The 18400-nt window shown below is 47.1% G+C and overlaps 2 protein-coding genes and 2 pseudogenes across 14 annotated transcripts in view; 2 read left to right on the top strand and 2 right to left on the bottom strand.

The window, feature by feature from the left end:
* STRADA (STE20-related kinase adaptor alpha) overlaps positions 1 to 15825 on the top strand; it is a 26130-nt gene extending 10305 nt beyond the window's left edge. For 8 of the 13 annotated variants that reach the window (XM_011368548.2, XM_011368540.2, XM_011368542.2 and 5 more), the window contains 9 exons: positions 7000 to 7102; positions 7650 to 7771; positions 9233 to 9341; positions 9461 to 9584; positions 11183 to 11354; positions 11910 to 12014; positions 14040 to 14281; positions 14588 to 14630; positions 14913 to 15825. In XM_011368548.2, the coding sequence (XP_011366850.1) occupies positions 7051 to 7102; positions 7650 to 7771; positions 9233 to 9341; positions 9461 to 9584; positions 11183 to 11354; positions 11910 to 12014; positions 14040 to 14281; positions 14588 to 14630; positions 14913 to 15065 (1122 nt within the window). In that variant the 5' untranslated portion in view covers positions 7000 to 7050 and the 3' untranslated portion in view covers positions 15066 to 15825. Of the gene's footprint in view, positions 1 to 1112; positions 1142 to 6999; positions 7103 to 7649; positions 7772 to 9232; positions 9342 to 9460; positions 9585 to 11182; positions 11355 to 11909; positions 12015 to 14039; positions 14282 to 14587; positions 14631 to 14912 lie in introns of all 13 variants that reach the window. The other 5 variants (XM_023535640.1, XM_023535641.1, XM_011368549.2 and 2 more) reach the window with 2 other exon arrangements.
* On the bottom strand, positions 5857 to 5975 carry LOC111744914 (annotated as a pseudogene).
* On the bottom strand, positions 7442 to 7557 carry LOC111744923 (annotated as a pseudogene).
* A 2514-nt stretch (positions 15826 to 18339) lies between the features above and the next one.
* LIMD2 (LIM domain containing 2) overlaps positions 18340 to 18400 on the top strand; it is a 3175-nt gene continuing 3114 nt past the window's right edge. Inside the window, exon 1 of the mRNA XM_023535647.1 lies at positions 18340 to 18355. The gene's annotated coding sequence lies outside the window, so the exon portion shown is untranslated. The remainder of the gene's footprint in view (positions 18356 to 18400) is intronic.

Below are 18400 nucleotides of genomic sequence, written 5' to 3' on the forward strand. Positions count from 1 at the left end.
GCATCTTGAGTGTAGGATCTCTGGCTGTCTTTTGACAATTTCCTAGTCTCTGATTTGAGAAGGATGAAGAGATTGTTCTGTATATTATTAACAGCTTGATAAAGTGTATATTACCAAATTTTAAACAACTTGGAATTTGCCTTCTACTCTGGAAGATTGGGGTTTGATTTCCTTTAATCTATTTACCTGGCTCTTACCTATGATAGACTGTCTTAAACTTCTCCTGCCATATATGTTCCAGAAAACCGATGTCCCAGGCCAAAAAAATATCTTATTTTGGTAAATTGAAGCTAATTGACTCTGCAGCCAGTCTCCTCTAGCAATACAGTTAGATGCCCTTATTTCTAATTTAAGATTTTTGGAAATGTATTCCAATACTTTACAGTTAGAAGTCTTACTTTGATGATTTTTATCAAATCTCTATTTTACAGAATAGAGAAAATCAAAAGCACAGATACAGAATTTGTCCAATTTAAGAGCAGAAAGTTGTTTCACTTGTCCTTTGCTGTATTCATTTTCACCAAGAATAGCAGAAGGCCCCAAAGCTTTTGCTTTTTTTGCATTTAGTGTAGAATGTGTGTCTGACTGGAAAGTCAAATCGAGTAATGGTCCCACAAACACATGTGGCTACATGAAAACTTTTTTTTCTTTTTTTTAAAAAAAAAAAAAAAACTGTTTTCTAGTCCCTGCACTTCCTGGGAAATAGCTGACCATCACCACAACTTTATAATGAATTGTTCACAGTGTAAGACTCTGAAACCAGGCTATTGAAAGTAATACTGTATGCTGATGAAAAGTAAAACATATGACCAGAATTATGGCAGTTATTCTCAGCAGAGAATACCCATAGGCCAATAGCCTTGCCAAGTTTTGAAGAGCCATAGATTCACGTTTAAAACGCTATCCATCTTTTGCAGCATTTTTACTGTGGATCTCGTGCATGTATATGTGTGTCTGTGTTTATACGTAGCACTGCAGGCACTTTTTGCTGTGATGACTCTTAAGTGGTTTCCATTAATAAATGTAGTCTTCAGTGCAATAATCGCTGTTCTGAATGTGGGTATGTCTTCTACGAAAAAACAAAATGCCAACAATCCATTTCTCTACTCCAGAGCAGCCTCCGGGTGACACTCGGAGAAAAGTAAGTGACTTTCTAGGCTCTAGCACTATGGCTGTTGCATGGAAAATACTTCTTATGGAAATTTGTGTGTTTTGTTGGCTCACCATTTTATGTTTCTGCTTATCTTTCATTGAGCTTTATTTGAAGTGTAATTCTTTCACTCGTGGACGTTCAGGTTTCACCCTGGAAAGATTTTGATGTGAGCTTTGAAAACTGAAAAAGTCGCAAGCACTTTTTGTCTCTCTCCTGGGGATAAAGGTCTCCTCCCGAGCTTCCTAACCCTACCAGACACCCACAACATCCTCCAAAAAAGGAGAGAATTTCAGCAATCTAAAATGTAGTTATCTTTTAGTGGCTAGTGGCACTAAATTCTCCATATAATTTATTAATAATAGATTTCAGTCCCCAGAGAGTCTGTAGATCTCTGTCTAGATTATAAGGCAGGACCTCCAGTCTCTTACCTTAAAAACAAAACCCCAAATTAAAAAGTTCAAAACAAAATGTATTTTTTATTGGCAAAAGCTACAAGACCTCTTGCCCCGCTTCCTACTCCTCTGGTTTATTTTACCTAAGGAAATACTACCAGATGTGTACAGTATACTAAGCTATTTTTGACAATGTGAATACATGGCTTCTAAAGAGAGAGAGTAAGAAGCCTTTTCTGAATATACTTCCTACTCTTCTCAGGTGACAGACATTTGCACCTTTGCAGGCAACCCCATGGTTGAGTGAAGGGTAATGATGTCGACTAGGGATTTCTCCGAGTGTGCTTATATAGTCTGCTAGTCAGGAGCACCTCTCTCAGAGCCAATATTTTCCAGTCAGGAGACCAAAATTGTTCCCTATAAGATCAATTAGGTATTTTTCCAGAGTACAGTGCCAATTTAATTATATGTAATGTTTAGATTCTCGCAGCTGCCGATGTTATACCAAAAGTTATCCTGTGTGAAACCTATGGGAAGTTGAATGTGTTTATTTAGTAGCGCTTCATAAATTTCGTCTTTGTGTGCTTTATTGTACTCTGTTTTGAATTCTTTAAGCAAAATTTTCATTTTGTGGTCATTTCTGGATATCAGTAGCTTGTGTATTTTTCAAATGCTTTAAAATGAATAGAATGCTTTCATGGTTGGGAAATTAAGAAAAGGCTTTGAGAGAATTAGTTTCTCTCTAGGAAATCTGAGATTATACATTACACTAATAAAACTGTGCCATGCTGCGTTTAAAGAAAATGGACTAACTATTTCATCCGTTTCATCTGAATTTTGACCTTTTCTAAATCTAAAACAATATAATGCAGTAACCTGCCTTTCTTGTGGCAATGTCAGACCAGACCTCATCCTTTGAAAATGTTACCTTTGTTTGTTTGTTTTCCTCAGCAAAGGTCGGTTTCTCTCTGAGTCCAGACCTAGAAAACATCCACAAAGTAGAAAGTCTCCATTTTAGGATTATTTTCAGTAGGTTGGGGACAGAGCGGTAGAGGAGCCACAGCACCCACTTGACTAGTTCATTCCACGCAATTCCAGATCGCCCCAGAACTCATATTCCCAATTACCTCAAGAATTTTATTTTCTAAAGCTGACACTTTTGAGTCATTTCCTGTAGTCAACAAAGAGCAAAAAACTATCTGTCACATTGTCAGCTAATCACGTCAGTAGTTTACAGAATCATTCCCTACTTGGCTAAGCAAGAGTGTGTCTTTAATGGGTAGCCTGGTAGACAGTGTGTCTTATATGCACTCATGGTGAGGAAGCAGGACATAGGTAATAAAAAAAAGTATCTATCTGTAGTTTTTTCCAGAGGGCGTTATTTAGAGTGCATATAATAAATATTTTAATCTCAGGACCTCATCTGCCCATCAAAGTCTCTTTCTCACATCAGAGAAACATTAAAGAGTTTGCCCAGAGATCAGAAGAGAGAAGACCTTCAAATACAAAGCAGTTCTAGATTTGTTTTCATAGGGGCCGTATTGTTACCTGCTCAGAACTGCAGTACAGTAAGTCCTCACTTAACCATCGTCAATAGGTTTTGCAGCTTTAAGTGAAATGACGCCTAACGAACCAACTTTATCATAGGCTGATTGATATGAGCCAGAGTTAAGTTCCTACAGCATCTCGTCAATGTTATAATGAAACAATGTTATTTGAGGACCTGCTATACTTTCTCACATGCAGGTATCAGATTCTGATCTATAAAGTGCCCCTAAACGAGGGCTGGCATTCCCAGTGTAGGGCATTATGTCGAACCCTGTCTCCAGTGGAACTGGCTGGTACCTTCACCCTACCCTCCTCTTCAGCCCATGGGAATGACAAGGTAATGGGCAGAAAACCTCAGTTCAAACTTTGCTTAAATGATTTTTAAAGTATGTGCCAGCATTGTTGCAGGCATTGGGAAATACATCAGTGAGCAAGACAGACAAGGTCCGTGCCCTCTTAGAGCTTGCATTCTAGTAGAAGAGACAGGCAATAGATAAATAAACGGCAGTGATACCTACTGTGAAGAAAGTAAAGGAAGATGAGTAATAAAGGGACTTGGAGCCTACTTTGGCTGGACAGAGCCTTCAATGAATAAGTGACATTTAAGTCGAGACTTCAATGATAAGGAGGAAGCAGCCATGAGACAATGGCAGGGGCAGGAAGGAGTAGGGCAGGGGTGTTCCAAACAAAGGGACAGCTAGTGTGAGTTTTCTAAGACTGGAGCGTCAATTTACAGGTCAGGGGAGGGTGGTATGTGGTGAAATCATAGAAGCAGGCAGGGGCCGAAGCACGTGAATACTCAGGCCAGGGTGGAGCGCTGGGTCTGAAAGCAGCCCCCTGGGTTTGTGTTAACTGAACTTCACTGAGGAGTGGATTGGTACTTGAGAACACAGGATCTGCAGAGCAAGAAGATGTAAAGGGGGTTAGAGGTATAAGGGTCAGAAGATGGGACTCTGAAAGACTGACTTAGCATGAACCTTGAAAATTCTCAACAAGCGGGGAGTCGCCATCTCAGAGCTCCTGGTTTAAGCTTTTTGCTCAGATGACTACTCTGTTTTGTCCCTTGGTCATGTACCTCTCTCGCCTGTGTGAGGCGTCTGGCATGTAGTAACCAGTATCCTAAGACTGTTCTGAAGACAAGAGAGTTTCAAGAAGCTACAGCAGCTATTAAACAGTCCTAGAATTTGTTTTCAGAGCATTTGAAAACACAGGCAAGTGTAAAAACCAAAATCAAACCAATCTTAACCGTTGATCAAGCTCTGCTTGGATCCTCTGTATTCTGTGTTCCATTTTATTTGTTGAGCAGGAGAGTGACCAAAAAGGAGACAGCGAAAGAGAGAAGAGAAGAATAGAATTCACATTCATTGTGTACCCGTGACACAGCAGTAGGCTTTTTATATATTTTATCTCATTTAATTATCACGACAACTCTATGAAATGGGAATTATTCCACTAATGCGATAACGGGAGATCCCAAGAGGTTAAAGTGACTTGTCCAGGGTCACAGAGCATGTATGTGATAGACCTGAGTTCCAATTCTGCCTCCGTCTGGCCCCTAAGCCTGTGCTCTTTGCACAATTCCATGTATTTTACTTAAAGTAGCCTCTTTCAAATTATCTTTCCCCAAATTTAACAGACGTTAGGCACAAAAGGGTTCTCTGGAAAAGTATGTTTGGTAAATTCCAGATTAAACAAAGTTGAGCAAGTTTCCTTATTACAGAAGTTCTTGCAGCGTTTAATATACGGGTTTACCTTGTAATTCTCCATGAGAGGATATGCTGCATTTTCTAACTTAATTGGACATGTAAACTTTTTTCATGAGTTAACTGCCAGGATCAGTGTTCTGTGGTATCTACTTTGTGGAACTCCTACATTAAAACAACTCAGTAGAAAAATGGACAAGGACAGGAAGAAGCATTTCACCTTGGAGAAAACCCACATGGCCGATAAATACACAACAAGATGCTCCATCCACTTCATTAGCAGTCATGGAATTGTAAATCAGATCCACAATGAGATTGGCCAAAAATAAGTCTGACTATACCAAGTATTGGGAAAAGGTGGATCAACAACATATACATATTGCCGGTGGGAGTGTAAATTGGTATAATTATTTTGGAAAACAATTTGACATTATCTCATAAAGTCGATTGTTCATATACTCTGGGACCTAGCATTCCCACTCCTAGATATAAGCTTTAAAGTAACTCCCGCATATGTGCTTCAGGAGACACATTCACATGTGTTTCTAGTAGCACAGTTCAGAGTAACAAAACAAAAACAAACTCAAAAGCCCATCCACATCGGAATGGATAAATTGGGATTAGATTAATCAACCAAGATGAACGTGATACAGCATGGGCTTAAAATATAGCTAAATACAACAGTGTGGATAAATCTTAGAACTATAAAAATCGATTAAATGAGAAACATAATTTGCTGACAAAGCTCCATTTTGCTTGACTAGGTGCTCTCATTGTCACTAGGTGATGCAAAAGGCAGAACCCCACTTGCTTTCTTTCCCCATTGGCAGCATCGATTGTTTTGAAACCCGATGTACTTGAAACATCAGGGATCCCCAACAAGGTGGTACCTCCACGTCAGAACGTTCTCAACTCACACCCTTCTGGTTAGTGCTTAGCCAGGAGCCTTTCATGTGTTCGCAAAGACTTTTTTTTTTTTTTTTTAGGTGAGGAACCCTTGGTTGACCTCACAGATTGCAAGGACCCTGTCAGCTTATAATCTCTTATTTTTTATATTTTACGCCTACAGCACCTGGTCTTCCTAGGTGGTCTCCCATCCAAGTACTAACCAGGCCCGCTGCTGCTTAGCTTCCGAGATCAGACAGGATCGGGCTTATTCAGGGTGTCATGGCCGTAGACCACAAAGACCTTTTCTTGACTAGAAGTCAGGTTCATGAATGCAGCATGTGAAGTACAACCTGGCCTAAGGTTCTCCATTTCAGTTAGACACACATCCAAAGAAAGAGAATCCAGAAGAAAGAAAAATACATGGTCCCTAAGTCATACAAATAAATTGAGGTCTGGAAGAAAGAAACTGAGCATATTAAGCTGAAGGAAAAGCTGTTCATCTGCCACAAATTTTGCTGGGCACTTTCAGGATCTCAAAGGCCAGAGGTGTGACACTCACATCCTGAATGGCTGGGATCCAGCTTTATTTGCAGCATGAATGGGCAGGATCAAGGGAGCAGGTTACTTTTGCTGTCCAGGATGATGACCTGGCAGCAGTATTCCTCCCCTGCCGCCCAGTGTGTTGGCTTTTTTTTTTTTTTTTGCTTCCCTTGGACATATCATGGAATGATTGGTCTGGGGTATTAGTTTGCTAAAGGGATGGGGAGACCTTATGGCCACATTTTCCCTATAGCAAGATTCAGCATTTGACCTTTGGGATCTTGTAGTCAAGACTTAAAAATAGGACTCTAATGCAGCAGGAAATTCAAGAGAAACTCTCACCTCTCCATCCCTTTTCTCTTTTCTAAATGTGCATTTCTCCATTCTTTCCCCAGGTAAGAATTTCGTAGTTTTTAGCAAATGAGCCAGTTGTTGGAAAGGACAAACAAATCAACAGTTGCCTGGACTGGCCCTTGTCTGTCCTCTCCCCCTCCCCACCAAACCGCCGCCCTACCCCATCCCCCGTTTGTAGACAGCGCTAACACTGACTTGTTCTGATACTGGAACTGACTGATTCCTGCATTGAACATCTCATGTTTTGCTTTACATTTCTCAAAAAAAAAAAAAAAAAAAAATACCGGCACTAGTTCTTTGCCCCAGAGTCAGAATTTCTGTTTGTTTAGATGCCATTCTTCTCAGGAGTCTGAATTACCACCTCCTGACTCCCATCCCACCCCCAGTTTTCTCTTATTAATCTATTTTTCTTTCTCTTTAGACCAATGAGGCGAGCTCAGAGTCGATAGCATCCTTCTCTAAACAGGAGATCATGAGCAGCTTTCTGCCGGAGGGAGGGTGCTATGAGCTCCTCACCGTTATAGGTAATGACCAGGGACTGTCCTGACTTTCTTGCTCCAGGGGACTCCTGCAGCTCTCCCAGCATCTCCAGATGAATGCGTGTCAGCGGCTGTCAGCTAGTGGTGACAGAACTGGCTTTTGCGGGTCTTCTTCCAAGTATGGGAAAGAGACCGTGTCACCAGGAAAGGCGGTCTTTTGCAATTTGTTTCTTTTTGGCTGTACACCTGTGGTGTCCTGGGCCGCAGTCAGAATGGTTGGCTGGGAAGGAGAAAAATTAGGAAATGTCAGCTATGAAAGTAACGGTAGTGAAAGCTTTATCTTGAATTTTCTTTTAATTTATTTATTTGTTTGTTTGTTTATTATGCCTACAGCACCTGGTCTTCCTAGGTGGTCTCCCATCCAAGTACTAACCAGGCCTGACCATGCTTAGCTTCCGAAATCAGAGATCAGTCACATTCAGGGTGGCATGGCCGTAGACATTGAATTTTCTTTTTAAATCAAGTCTCTTTAAGGAAGTCAAAAACCTTTGTGGCTACTGTCCTAATTTATGGCATTCCTCTTTTCTTTTAGGCAAAGGATTTGAGGATCTGATGACAGTGAATCTAGCAAGGTACAAACCAACGGGAGAGTACGTGACAGTACGAAGGGTTAATCTAGAAGCTTGTTCCAATGAGATGGTGACATTCTTGCAGGTAATAAAATGTGAATGTGAAACTTGGAAGGTGGGCTCTTAGTTCAAGTAGTAATTATAGGGCATCTCTTCTGACTTCTGAAAAAACTGGCAGGAAATGAAGGTAAGCTGAGCCAAGAGGTGACGGAAGCTCTCACTGAAGAATCTTGGGCATTTCGCAGTAAAGATTGTATAATGCTGCTCAGCTCAATTTATATTCCCCTCTTCTCCAAAGACTCCTCTGTGCCTCACTTATTGATTATTCATTATTCAGAGAGCCTAAGTCACTTGCACTGGTCACGCACACTAGTAAGTGGTAGAAGCAGGATTCAAACCCAGGCAGTCCTGGTCCAGGTGTGGTACTACCAGCCATGTGTGGCCACATTCTGGCTCTTAGTGTCCTGTTAGCCTGAGGTTCCCTTCTATTGGAGGAGCAGGTAGCTGCCCTTTTGTTAAACCGGGAGAGACCACAGGTTGAATAACCGACTGGGGACTGAATTCTCCTGGGCTGATGAAGGCTTGGCACTGGGAGCTCCTTAGTTTAGGGCCTGGGTCAGCGTATTTTCAGTAGTTAGTTGCAGCCCCTCCCCCTTCTTCATTCGCAATGCTTTTCTGAATTCATGCTCATCTGATGGTGCTCTAATACCAGTTCGCGTGTTCAGAGTAGTTTTGCGGGTGCGAGGATGGGACAGAAAGTCAGTCCCAACTTAGCGATTGGAGAAAGAACACATCCAAGTTTGTTCTAGAGCACATTGGACTTTATGATTCTTTATTCTGTAGGCAGCGGACAGACACATAGAAGGTGCTGCCTGTTTGGCCTTAGCTCACAGCCCAGAGGCCAGGGCCCTAGGGTTTCTATAGTTCTTTTGTCCAATTTTTTTTTCCCCACATCTTTTGTCTAAACTTATTTTAAAATTCCATAGGTCTTACGCTCTCTATAGCTACTCCTGAGGAAGGAATCTCTCAGTCTGAGGTTATTGGAGAAATATCTTGTAATGTTTAGTAGTTGTCATTTTTTTGTTAATACTTTCCTCCCTTGTTTCTATTGACTACAACATTTTCCTTTACAGAGGAAAACTTTTTTTTTTTTTTTTTATCTTAAAGGGGAGTTCTGTGCCTTGGCCCTTGAAGGTGAGCTAAGCTTAGACCTTCATAAGTCTTCAGTCAACAGTTCGTTTTCCTCACCTCCGAGGCGGCGAGCTGGGGACCCAGTGCTGTGTTAGCAGTTTCCCTGTTGGCGGGGAGTTGTTCTCTGAGGCTCCCTGGGGTTGGCCCGCGGAGCCAAACTTGGGCAGAAGCTGGCAAAGCAGTGCTGGCTTCCTGCAGAGGTGGCGGAGCCTCGTTTCTCTCGTACTGGAGGGCACCCCCTCTGAGAGGAGCACCCAGAAAAAGCCAGATCCCCATATAAGTCATGCTGCCACCTTCCTGTGGGGCCTCATCCCTCACTGCTCCTTGACTGACTCCAGCTTACCGTTGCTTTCAGGGGGAGCTTCATGTCTCTAAACTCTTCAACCATCCCAACATCCTGCCATATCGAGCCACCTTTATTGCAGACAATGAGTTGTGGGTTGTCACATCATTCATGGCATATGGTGAGTGGGAAAGGGGTCCTGGCAGAGAACGGTTCTAGGAACTCTTTTGTCAGCTGGCTTACGTGCCGTTTTCCTTCTCTGTTACCCTTCCCTACCTTCTCATAATTTCTTTTCTTCAGGTTCCGCAAAGGATCTCATCTGTACGCACTTCATGGACGGCATGAATGAGCTGGCGATTGCTTACATCCTGCAGGGGGTGCTCAAGGCCCTGGACTACATCCACCACATGGGATATGTTCACAGGTGCATTCTTAATCGTACCCACCTTTACAAGAGTGGGGATCTGTGCCCATGAGCCCTCAAGTAAACTGTGCACAGGAGGGTTGACTGAAGATAGTGAAGCCAGAGTTAAAATCAAGGCTCAAGATTCTGCCCTTGCCTGAGTCAGTGGACAAAGCATTTTAGCCTGTCAGTGCTAAAGCTGCTAACTTTACTGAGCAGCTTGGTCCTGAGTATTGTGTGAAAGGAACATCTGACATGAACCTCTGCACCCCCAACCCCCTTCCTGGGGCCACCCAAACCGGTGTGTGTGCCCCAGAGTCGGCCTCATGCTGACCGACTGGGCGAGAGACAGATTGCTTAGTAGATGGTGTCAGGAAAAGCAACTCACAGTAGGGAAGATACTAAAACTGAACCCCTAGCTACCTGACTCTATGTACAAAGGAGCTCTTCAGGCGGATTAAATTCCTCAATGTCAGATGTAAAACTATAAATCTACGAGGAAATATCTGGGACCTGAGGCATAGAAGAACTTCTAAATATTTTGGCAAGCACAAAACATAAGACAAAAAAAATTGATGAATTTGATTATGTCAAAATTAAAGAGTTCTCTCTGATAAAAGGACACCTTGAACACAGTTAGTAAGCGACAGAATGGAAGATATTAGCTTCGTTTAAAATACAAGGGGATTAGTAGCAAGGAAATCTTGTGAATCAATAAGAAAAAGATAGCAAAGCAATAGAACAATGGGCAAAGGATACGAAGTTTATAAAAATGGAAATCGAAAAGCCTAACAGTCATATGAACAGACACCCAAATCTAGCAATAATCAGAAAAGCAAATTAAAACAAGAGGATGTCACCTTATACACTGGAGGCTGGTGTAATTTGGAGGCCGGAGGAGGCCCAGGGCAGTGAGAAGGTGGTGCGTCCTTTCCATATCATAGAAGGTGACCTGAGGCAGCCAGTCAGGGTCTCTGGGAACCAGGACTGTCAATGCTGCGTCTCTCTGTACACCCCAAAGAAACCCTCACACGGGTCCATCAGGGGACATGTACGCAGCATCACTGTTCCTACTCATGGAGGGAGGCAGTGTGAGTGTCCATGGAAGAACGGATGAATGAAAGTGTTAGATCCCACCCTGGAGTGCAGGTGGCAGTTAGAAGCAAGGATGAGATGTGTGCAGATAGCAACACAAATGGATCTTGAAAACATAGCCCTGAGAGAGAAAGGAAGAATGGGACGCATAACACAGTAGCATCAGGTAAGTTGAAAATATGTGCCCACAAAACAGTGATACACTTTACAGGAACAAAAGTCCAGATTAGTAGGGAAGCAGAGGTCTGTGAGCATAAAAGAGAACTGTAACAAAATATAAATAAGTTTCAAAATCTCATGGAAATGGGGTGATGCTACTTTTTCTTTTTTTCTATATGTTCAAAACTGCATAAAAATATGTATTTATGTGTATATAATATGTATATATACACTTATAATATACACACACACAAGCTGCCAGGAGAGAGAGCTAACTGGATCTAGTGTATGAAGACCAAAGGTGTATGGTGGGGGGGTCTCTTGCTGCCCCTTGACCTCTCCCTCCCCGCCGCCCTCATCCCCAGGAGCGTCAAAGCCAGCCACATTCTGATCTCCGCGGATGGAAAGGCCTACCTGTCTGGCTTGCGCAGCAACCTCAGCATGATCAACCATGGGCAGCGGCAGCGTGTGGTCCACGATTTTCCCAAGTACAGTATCAAGGTTCTGCCTTGGCTCAGCCCGGAGGTCCTCCAGCAGGTCTGTGCTGGGTCCCAGGGAGCCATGGTCCTCACCACCTCAGGATACCCCAAGGAAGCCTCTGGGAATTTCCTGGGCTGGGGGCGGCAATCTCTGCTTCCGAGTGGAGGAAGCGTTCCAGGACGGGGGCTTCTCTGTTGGTGGGTCAGCCTGGGCAGCCTCTTGGTATGGCTATTATGTGCCCCTTGCAGATGAAGTAGTTCCCCCTCTGTGGGGTCCCAAACTGTGCCTGTTTCAGCTCTCCTTCAGAAATCATCCCATCTTATGAGAAATGAGCATTTGGGAAATATTTGGTCTTCTCTCCATTCTGATACTAATCAGGAGCGTGGGGCCCTGCACGTGTTCCTGCCTGTGCCATACCATCACCAGATAGTCATTCCTTCTCAAATCACAGCTATTCTTCAGTAGTGTAGGCAAGGAAAGTCTTAGCAGCTGGTCCTGATTTGGGGACAGGCATTCTTTCCCTCTCTCCAGTGTTTGCTCCACCCCCTTCCCTTTCTGAGAACAACCAAGGCTACAAATGGAGTGATCTGTGCCTTTTTTCTTCCACCGTAGAATCTTCAGGGTTATGATGCCAAGTCTGACATCTACAGTGTGGGAATTACAGCCTGTGAGCTGGCCAATGGCCATGTCCCCTTTAAGGATATGCCTGCCACACAGGTGAGTCTGCAGCCCAGTGGTTCCTTCTTGCCTGCCTGCCTGTCTGCCTTCCACAAAGGCTTATTGAGTACCCGCCACACTCAGGATGCTGGCCAGGGATACTCAGATGAGTCACAGTCTTTTCCTTACACAACCATGCCCCAAAGGGGACATGGTTGTGTGACTTGACTTCTCCACGTAATAACTGCTGTAGAAACAGAGCTCATGGAGCCCAGGAGAGGGAGCTCAGGAGCAGGCATACCACAGAGGGTTGCAGGGCCTGGAGCAGGGGTGTCCATGGAGGTCCACAGACCAGGTGTCTGCTTACAATGTATAAATCATGCTCACACACTGTAATAAATTTATAAAATACGTTCTATCTTCCTACCTTGATAAATGCATGTAGGAGGCCAGTTTCTAACTTAGAATTCTCAGGCTTCTGTTCTTGTCCCTTACAATGACTGCCCTTTGGACACTCTTAGGCATACACAGCCAGTGGCATAGTCTCCCCTTGGGAAGTAGACCCAGGGAAGAGGCTTATCCAGGCCTTATCGAGTCCAAGGAGTGGACTTGGGTCATTGCGGCAAGGATTGCCTGGGCCCCAGGTACCTGGAACATAGCTAGCACTGGGAGGGAGTGCGGGTAGGGTTGCAGGCTCTGAGTGAGCCTCCTCTCCCTTGAACCCACAGACTGCTTGCCCTGTGAGGAGGTGGGCAGCTAGAGAATGGCCAGAGAACTCTGTAGAACTGGGGGCCCAGGGAGGCTTCTAGGAGGAGGTGACGCTTGAGTCTTGAAGGCAAATAGGAATTAACTGAAGAATGGGAACTAGAAGGAAACTTGTAGGCAGAGAGAACCGCATGTGTAAAGACGCAGAGTCAAAGAACAGGATCTGGGCAATAGCAATTAGTGGTAAATGGCCGGAGTACAGGTGCATCTGGTGGAGTAGGGGGCACAGGGTGCCGAGTGACGTGGCTGAAGGCGGAAGCAAAGGCAGGTCACAGAGGGCTTTGCATGCCATGCCAGGGCATTTGGTTCCTGTCCCAAAGCATGTGGAGAATTGCTGAAGGCTTATAAACACAGGAATGATAACATCAGGTATATGTTTTAGAAAGGTCACTCCAGCAGTTGGATTAGATCTAGTAGACTAGTGAGCGGGTGTGGAAATCTAGGTTAGAAATCTAGAAAACCTAAGTAAGATAGAAACAGAAAGATGCTTAAGAAAGAGCTGAACGGCTATTTAAGGTGATTGAGAGGTACCTATCCAAAAACAGCATTTGTCCAATAGAACTTTCTGAGATGATGCAAACGTTAGTTAGTCCAGTATGGCAGCCACTACCCAGCTGTGGCTGTTAGGCACTTAAAATGTGGCCAGCGAGATTGAGGAACTGAGTTGTAAACCTAATTTAAATTAACTTAATATAAATAGCCACTTGTGGTTAGCTGCTCCCACATTATCTCAGCTCTAGAGAGATTTCTAGGTTTCTAACTTGGACAGAGAAATCTCCAGGGCCCGGGACAGTGATCCCCAAGATGGGGCCGGTTTTACATGTGCTGAGTCTGAGGGCTTTCAAACAGCTTGGCCTGCCCCCGGACGCACGGCTCTTGTGCAGCCTGGCACAGTGACAGCCCAGGGCGCGGTGCCGCAGGTGCTGCATGAGGGACCCCATCATCTCCACCTGGGCTTGGCAAGTGGGGCCGGGCTTCAAAGAAAGTAACCCACTGCTGCCTTCACCCTAGGGAGAGGGCCCTACAGTTTAAAAGGACCTGATGCCTCATAAGGGGAGAGGAGACTGTGAGCCCCTTCCTTCCAACCATGATGAAGGGGGACACTTTTTTTTGTAGCTCCCCCTCTTCGTTTTGGTCTAGCTCGGGTGGCTGCCCAGCCTGTGGCCAGTATCCCTTTGGAAAAGTTATTTATTCTACTTGTATCTTTTCTCTGCTACCCCCACATCACGTTTGTGCGTTGGGAAAAGTGTATCTGTGAAGAAACTCTGTAGGTCTTCCAGGGGCCCCCTTCCAGCCAGGTCCCGGCTCTGTCCTCCCCAGATGCTGCTGGAGAAACTGAACGGCACCGTGCCCTGCCTGTTGGACACCAGCACCATCCCCGCCGAGGAGTTGACCATGAGCACCTCGCGCTCTGCAGCCAACCCTGGCCTGAGCGAGAGCCTGGCCGCCGGCACCCCCAGGACCTCCAACGGCGACGCGCCATCCCATCCCTATCACCGCAGCTTCTCCCCCCACTTCCACCACTTCGTGGAGCAGTGCCTGCAGCGCAGCCCCGGCGTCAGGTACGCCCCCGGGCTGGGAGCGGCCTTTCGGAGGAGCGGAGGGCCCTCGAGTGTAAGGCAGGGTTCGAGAGGACGCATCCGTCCTCTCAAGGTCTGGCTTCCCCTGAGGAGCCTGGAGCCCCCCACAGCAAGGGGCGGGGGTCAGCACGAGGGTTTGCTGAGAAGCCTGCTGAGGAGTTCTGGCTGCTTTTTCTTAACGAGCTGAGGAAAGAAGTCGAGGGGCATTTGAGGGTAAGAGATGAGCAGCAGGAGTTCGGAAATCTGGGACATGGGGTGATGCTGGTCTCTCTTCCCCTTTCTCTGCAGACCGAGTGCCAGCACCCTCCTGAACCATTCCTTTTTCAAGCAGGTACAGTAGCAAGCACTTTGCCAAGGCTCCCCATTTTTTTTTTCTTGCCTGTGATTCTGATTCCCTCAATTCTCGTAGCTTTAGGGTCTTTAGGTATTCTCTCCTCCTCCCTTCGAATGAGAGAAATGACCATTTTCTGAAGCCCCTTAAAGATGCTGCTCCTTCCTTATAGCGACTCTTGACTGCTAAGGCCCATCTGTCACAGGGACCTGGTTCCTTGCCCCTGGGTGTCCTGGGTCCCAGAGCAACAGGATCCGTCCTCAACTCTTTCTCCTCCCCCAGATCAAGCGACGTGCCTCAGAGGCTTTGCCTGAGTTACTTCGTCCTGTCGCCCCGATCACCAGTTTCGAGGGCAGCCAGTCTCAAGATCACAGTGGAATCTTTGGCCTCGTAACAAACCTGGAAGAGCTGGAGGTGGACGACTGGGATTTCTGAGCCTCTGAAAAAGAGGTGCACATTTTCCAGCACAGGACATGTGAGCCTCTGGGGGCCCCTCCTGAGGGCTGACCACATGCCCACCCTCCTGGGTGCAGACTGAGTAGAAAGAACATTTCTGCCAGGAGAGTTCCCTGCTTCCTGACAAGGAAAGAAATTCCTGGAGAGAAACTTTACTGCCCCAAGGCTTCCCAACAACCAGGGATCCGGAGGGGCCAGAAGGCTAACAACATTCTCAGCCCTGAGAGCTCAGGTGTCCTCTTCAGAAGGAAGAGATGCTGTTCCGGCCCTCGGGGCTGCAGTTCAAGCCCAGGGTTTGACTCACCGACACCGACACCGGGAACCGTGTGACTCCCTCTTCCACTCTTGCTCTCCCACCAGCCAGATTCCATTCTTTCCCTGTGCGCTCAGTTCCTGCGGGTCCAAGGAGGGGCAAGCAATAAGCGGTCCACGCTCCCTCCCCTGACTCCCTCCCCTAATAATTGAACGGAAGGGTATTTTTTTCTTTTTAAGCACTAGACGAAGGCTGGGGCAGTTTATCCTTGTCCCTGATATCACTTGGGCCCTGACACCTAAAACCTTCCCGTAATTCATCTTCGTAGTGCATTTCTTTCCCACCAAGAGTCCATCTTAACCGCCCCCAGCCAGCTGCCTTGGTGCTTTCTCCAAGGGCCATAACGTCTTGCCTAGCCGGAGGGCTTAAGTCCTTATGCTGTGTTAGTTTTATTGCCAGAACAAATTAAAACTTTCAGAGAATCCATTTGGAGAGTGGCATTGGTGTGTGTTGGCCACACAGGCTCAGACACGAGTCCTTCTGCCCTGGGTTCTGCCTTCAAGCGTGGTTTCACCGGCGTTCGTGAAAGCACAGCAGTAGATAGGCAGCCTCACGACACACCAATTTCTTTTAAAGCCCATGATAGATCTGTCTCTTAACATCTAAAATTTCAAGACTATTGATTTTAGCCTGTGGCCATCAAACCACTTAGGGGCTGGAAAGGTGTAGGTGCTGAAGGCCAGCCCCTCCATAGGACCGCTTCTGGGTCACTAGGTGTCCAGGCAGAAGAGGCTCACTTTCGGCAGGACAGGAGGTGGAGGCCTCTGTTTTGAAACATGACTAGTTTTGTTTTGTCACATGCAGTGTCTCCTTACCACTGGAACGAATACCCAAAAAGCAGGTAACCTGAGAATCGGACCAGCCTCCTGCCCTGTCACCCTGGCTGGCAGCCAGCGAGTCCGGGCCAGCAGGTGATTCTAACCTTGGTCTCCTCCACGCTTCCCATCTTGCACGTGCACCAGCTCAGCACCTTCCCTCCTGCCGGTCCCTCAGGGGTGAGGTGTCATGCTCTGGGTGAGGCACTTCAAATGTCAGATTAAGGAAGTGCCCCTCCCTCTTCCCTGAAGCTGCTTTGAACCATCAAATGTTCTCACTTTCCCTTTCCTCAGAAATTATACCAGTTTTTAAAAAGAAAAATAAAACCCTCTTCTTTGGGCAATCATAGGGGTTGAGGTGAAGGAATGACATCAACCAGATGGCAGAGTGGGGAGACCTGCAAGTGAACTGAGTGAGGAGGCCAGCTCACATTTATTTCCAACCCTCTGCCTTCCCCCTGCCCAGCTCATTTTTTTTCCTTTAAACCTCAGGTTCCCTTTTCTTAACACCATTATCAGCTGGTTTTCTTCGCCTGTAAAATGCTTTCTTCACGTTGCTTGTCAGCTCCTTTTCAACGCCCAAACAGCTGAGTCTGTGGCGGCTACCTGCAGTTCAGCCCATAGATAGGACCTGGGCAGGGCAAGGGGGCCTCAGGGTCTGGGAGGCCAGACGGGAGGCCCAGCTGCCAGCCCGGCCCTGCTCCTTGTACCCGCTAAGGCTTCACCTTTCTTGCATACCTACATCCCCTTTGAGAATCTGATGACAGGTGTGGAAACTTTGCCAGAAAAGATGCAAATGAACAGTTTTAGAAGTTTCTCACATAAACCCCTTCCAGGGAGTCCTCAGGCCTGCAGCTCACCCAAACACAAACCTTCCTCTAGAGAGGAGCAGGAGGCTGAGAAAAGTGAAGCCCAGCATGGATACACTGAGAGCCAAGGGAACAGCTGGGGGCTGGGGAAGCCTGCCACCTTCCTCCCTCCCCTTCCAGGCGCCTGAGCTGCTCTGCGCTCTGATAAGCATGTGGGCCGGCTCTGGAGACACTAGTTCTATTCCTGCCACAGTGTGGGAACAAGCTATGTTTAGGGCTGCACTTTGTGAAACAGCTTCCAGCTTGTCAGGCTGAGCCCTGCAGTCCCTGGACCCAGTAGGCCCGCAGCCTCCCAGCAGAGGTTCCTCCAGGAGCAGTGCCCCCCATAACCACCCCCCAGGAGTTGAGTCTCTCTATCTGATCACGAATGATGGTCACTTGCCACCTGTGTGCCTCAGATCTGTTGTACTGTGGGCAGCTGGTTTGGCCAGAGGGGCAGGAGATGGGGTCAGGAGGCCCGGCTTCTCATCTCACTGTGCCAGCTGTTACTTGGAACAAGGCACTTCAAATCTTCAGGCCTCCTCCCTTGTGTTTAATGGTTTGGGTGCTTGTCTGAAGGATGGAAATCGCTTTCCCTGAAGGGGGTGCCTCCATGGTCAGGGGTGATCAATCCCACAAAATCCAGCCACAGAAACGTTTTAGGACAGCTCTAGGGACACCACAGGTAGTAGCTTCTCGAGCCCAATGTCTTGGTGGTCGCAGAAGGCGCTAAGGGATGGTGGTCCCTGCAGACCCTCATGCAGGCCCGCCCAGACCTGGGCGACCGCAGGTGACTAACAGGGGGGCCCTGGGGCCCTTCCTGAGGCACCCGCCGGGCCTGCGTTCAGAAGTGGTGGGAACGCGTGCCCGGCCGCAGCTGCCATCTTCCGCAGCGGCCCTGCGGGGCTGCCCCTGGCGGCGGGAGGACTCCGTGGCCCGAGGGGGCGTGGGAGCCGAGCCTGGACCTTGGGCGGGCCTCCGGGGCCGTCCCCACGGGATTCATCAGGCTGCAGGGCCCACGGAGCGCCGGGCGAGGACTGTCAAGCCTGCGCCCTCGAGTGCCAACCAGGGGAAACTGAGGCACCGAAAAGCACAGGCGCAGCTCGGTTCTTTGCCGCCACAGGGGCCACGCCGGAAGCTCCATTTGTCCCGCGACCCAGGGAATCTCAACTTGAACTCGTCCCCTCCCTAAATATGCAAAGTGGGGACCTCCGGCTCCCGCTCCTGCCCCCGTCTGGAGCCGGCAGACGGGACGGCGAGTTTCGCAAGGCCGGCGAGCGCAGACCCGGAGGGGTAGTGCCGGGCGCCGGGAGCGCGGGGTCGGAGCGGGGGACAGAC

Source organism: Pteropus vampyrus, unplaced genomic scaffold, assembly GCF_000151845.1.
Source record: "Pteropus vampyrus isolate Shadow unplaced genomic scaffold, Pvam_2.0 Scaffold143, whole genome shotgun sequence".
In the NCBI taxonomy this organism is placed as follows: domain Eukaryota; kingdom Metazoa; phylum Chordata; class Mammalia; order Chiroptera; family Pteropodidae; genus Pteropus; species Pteropus vampyrus.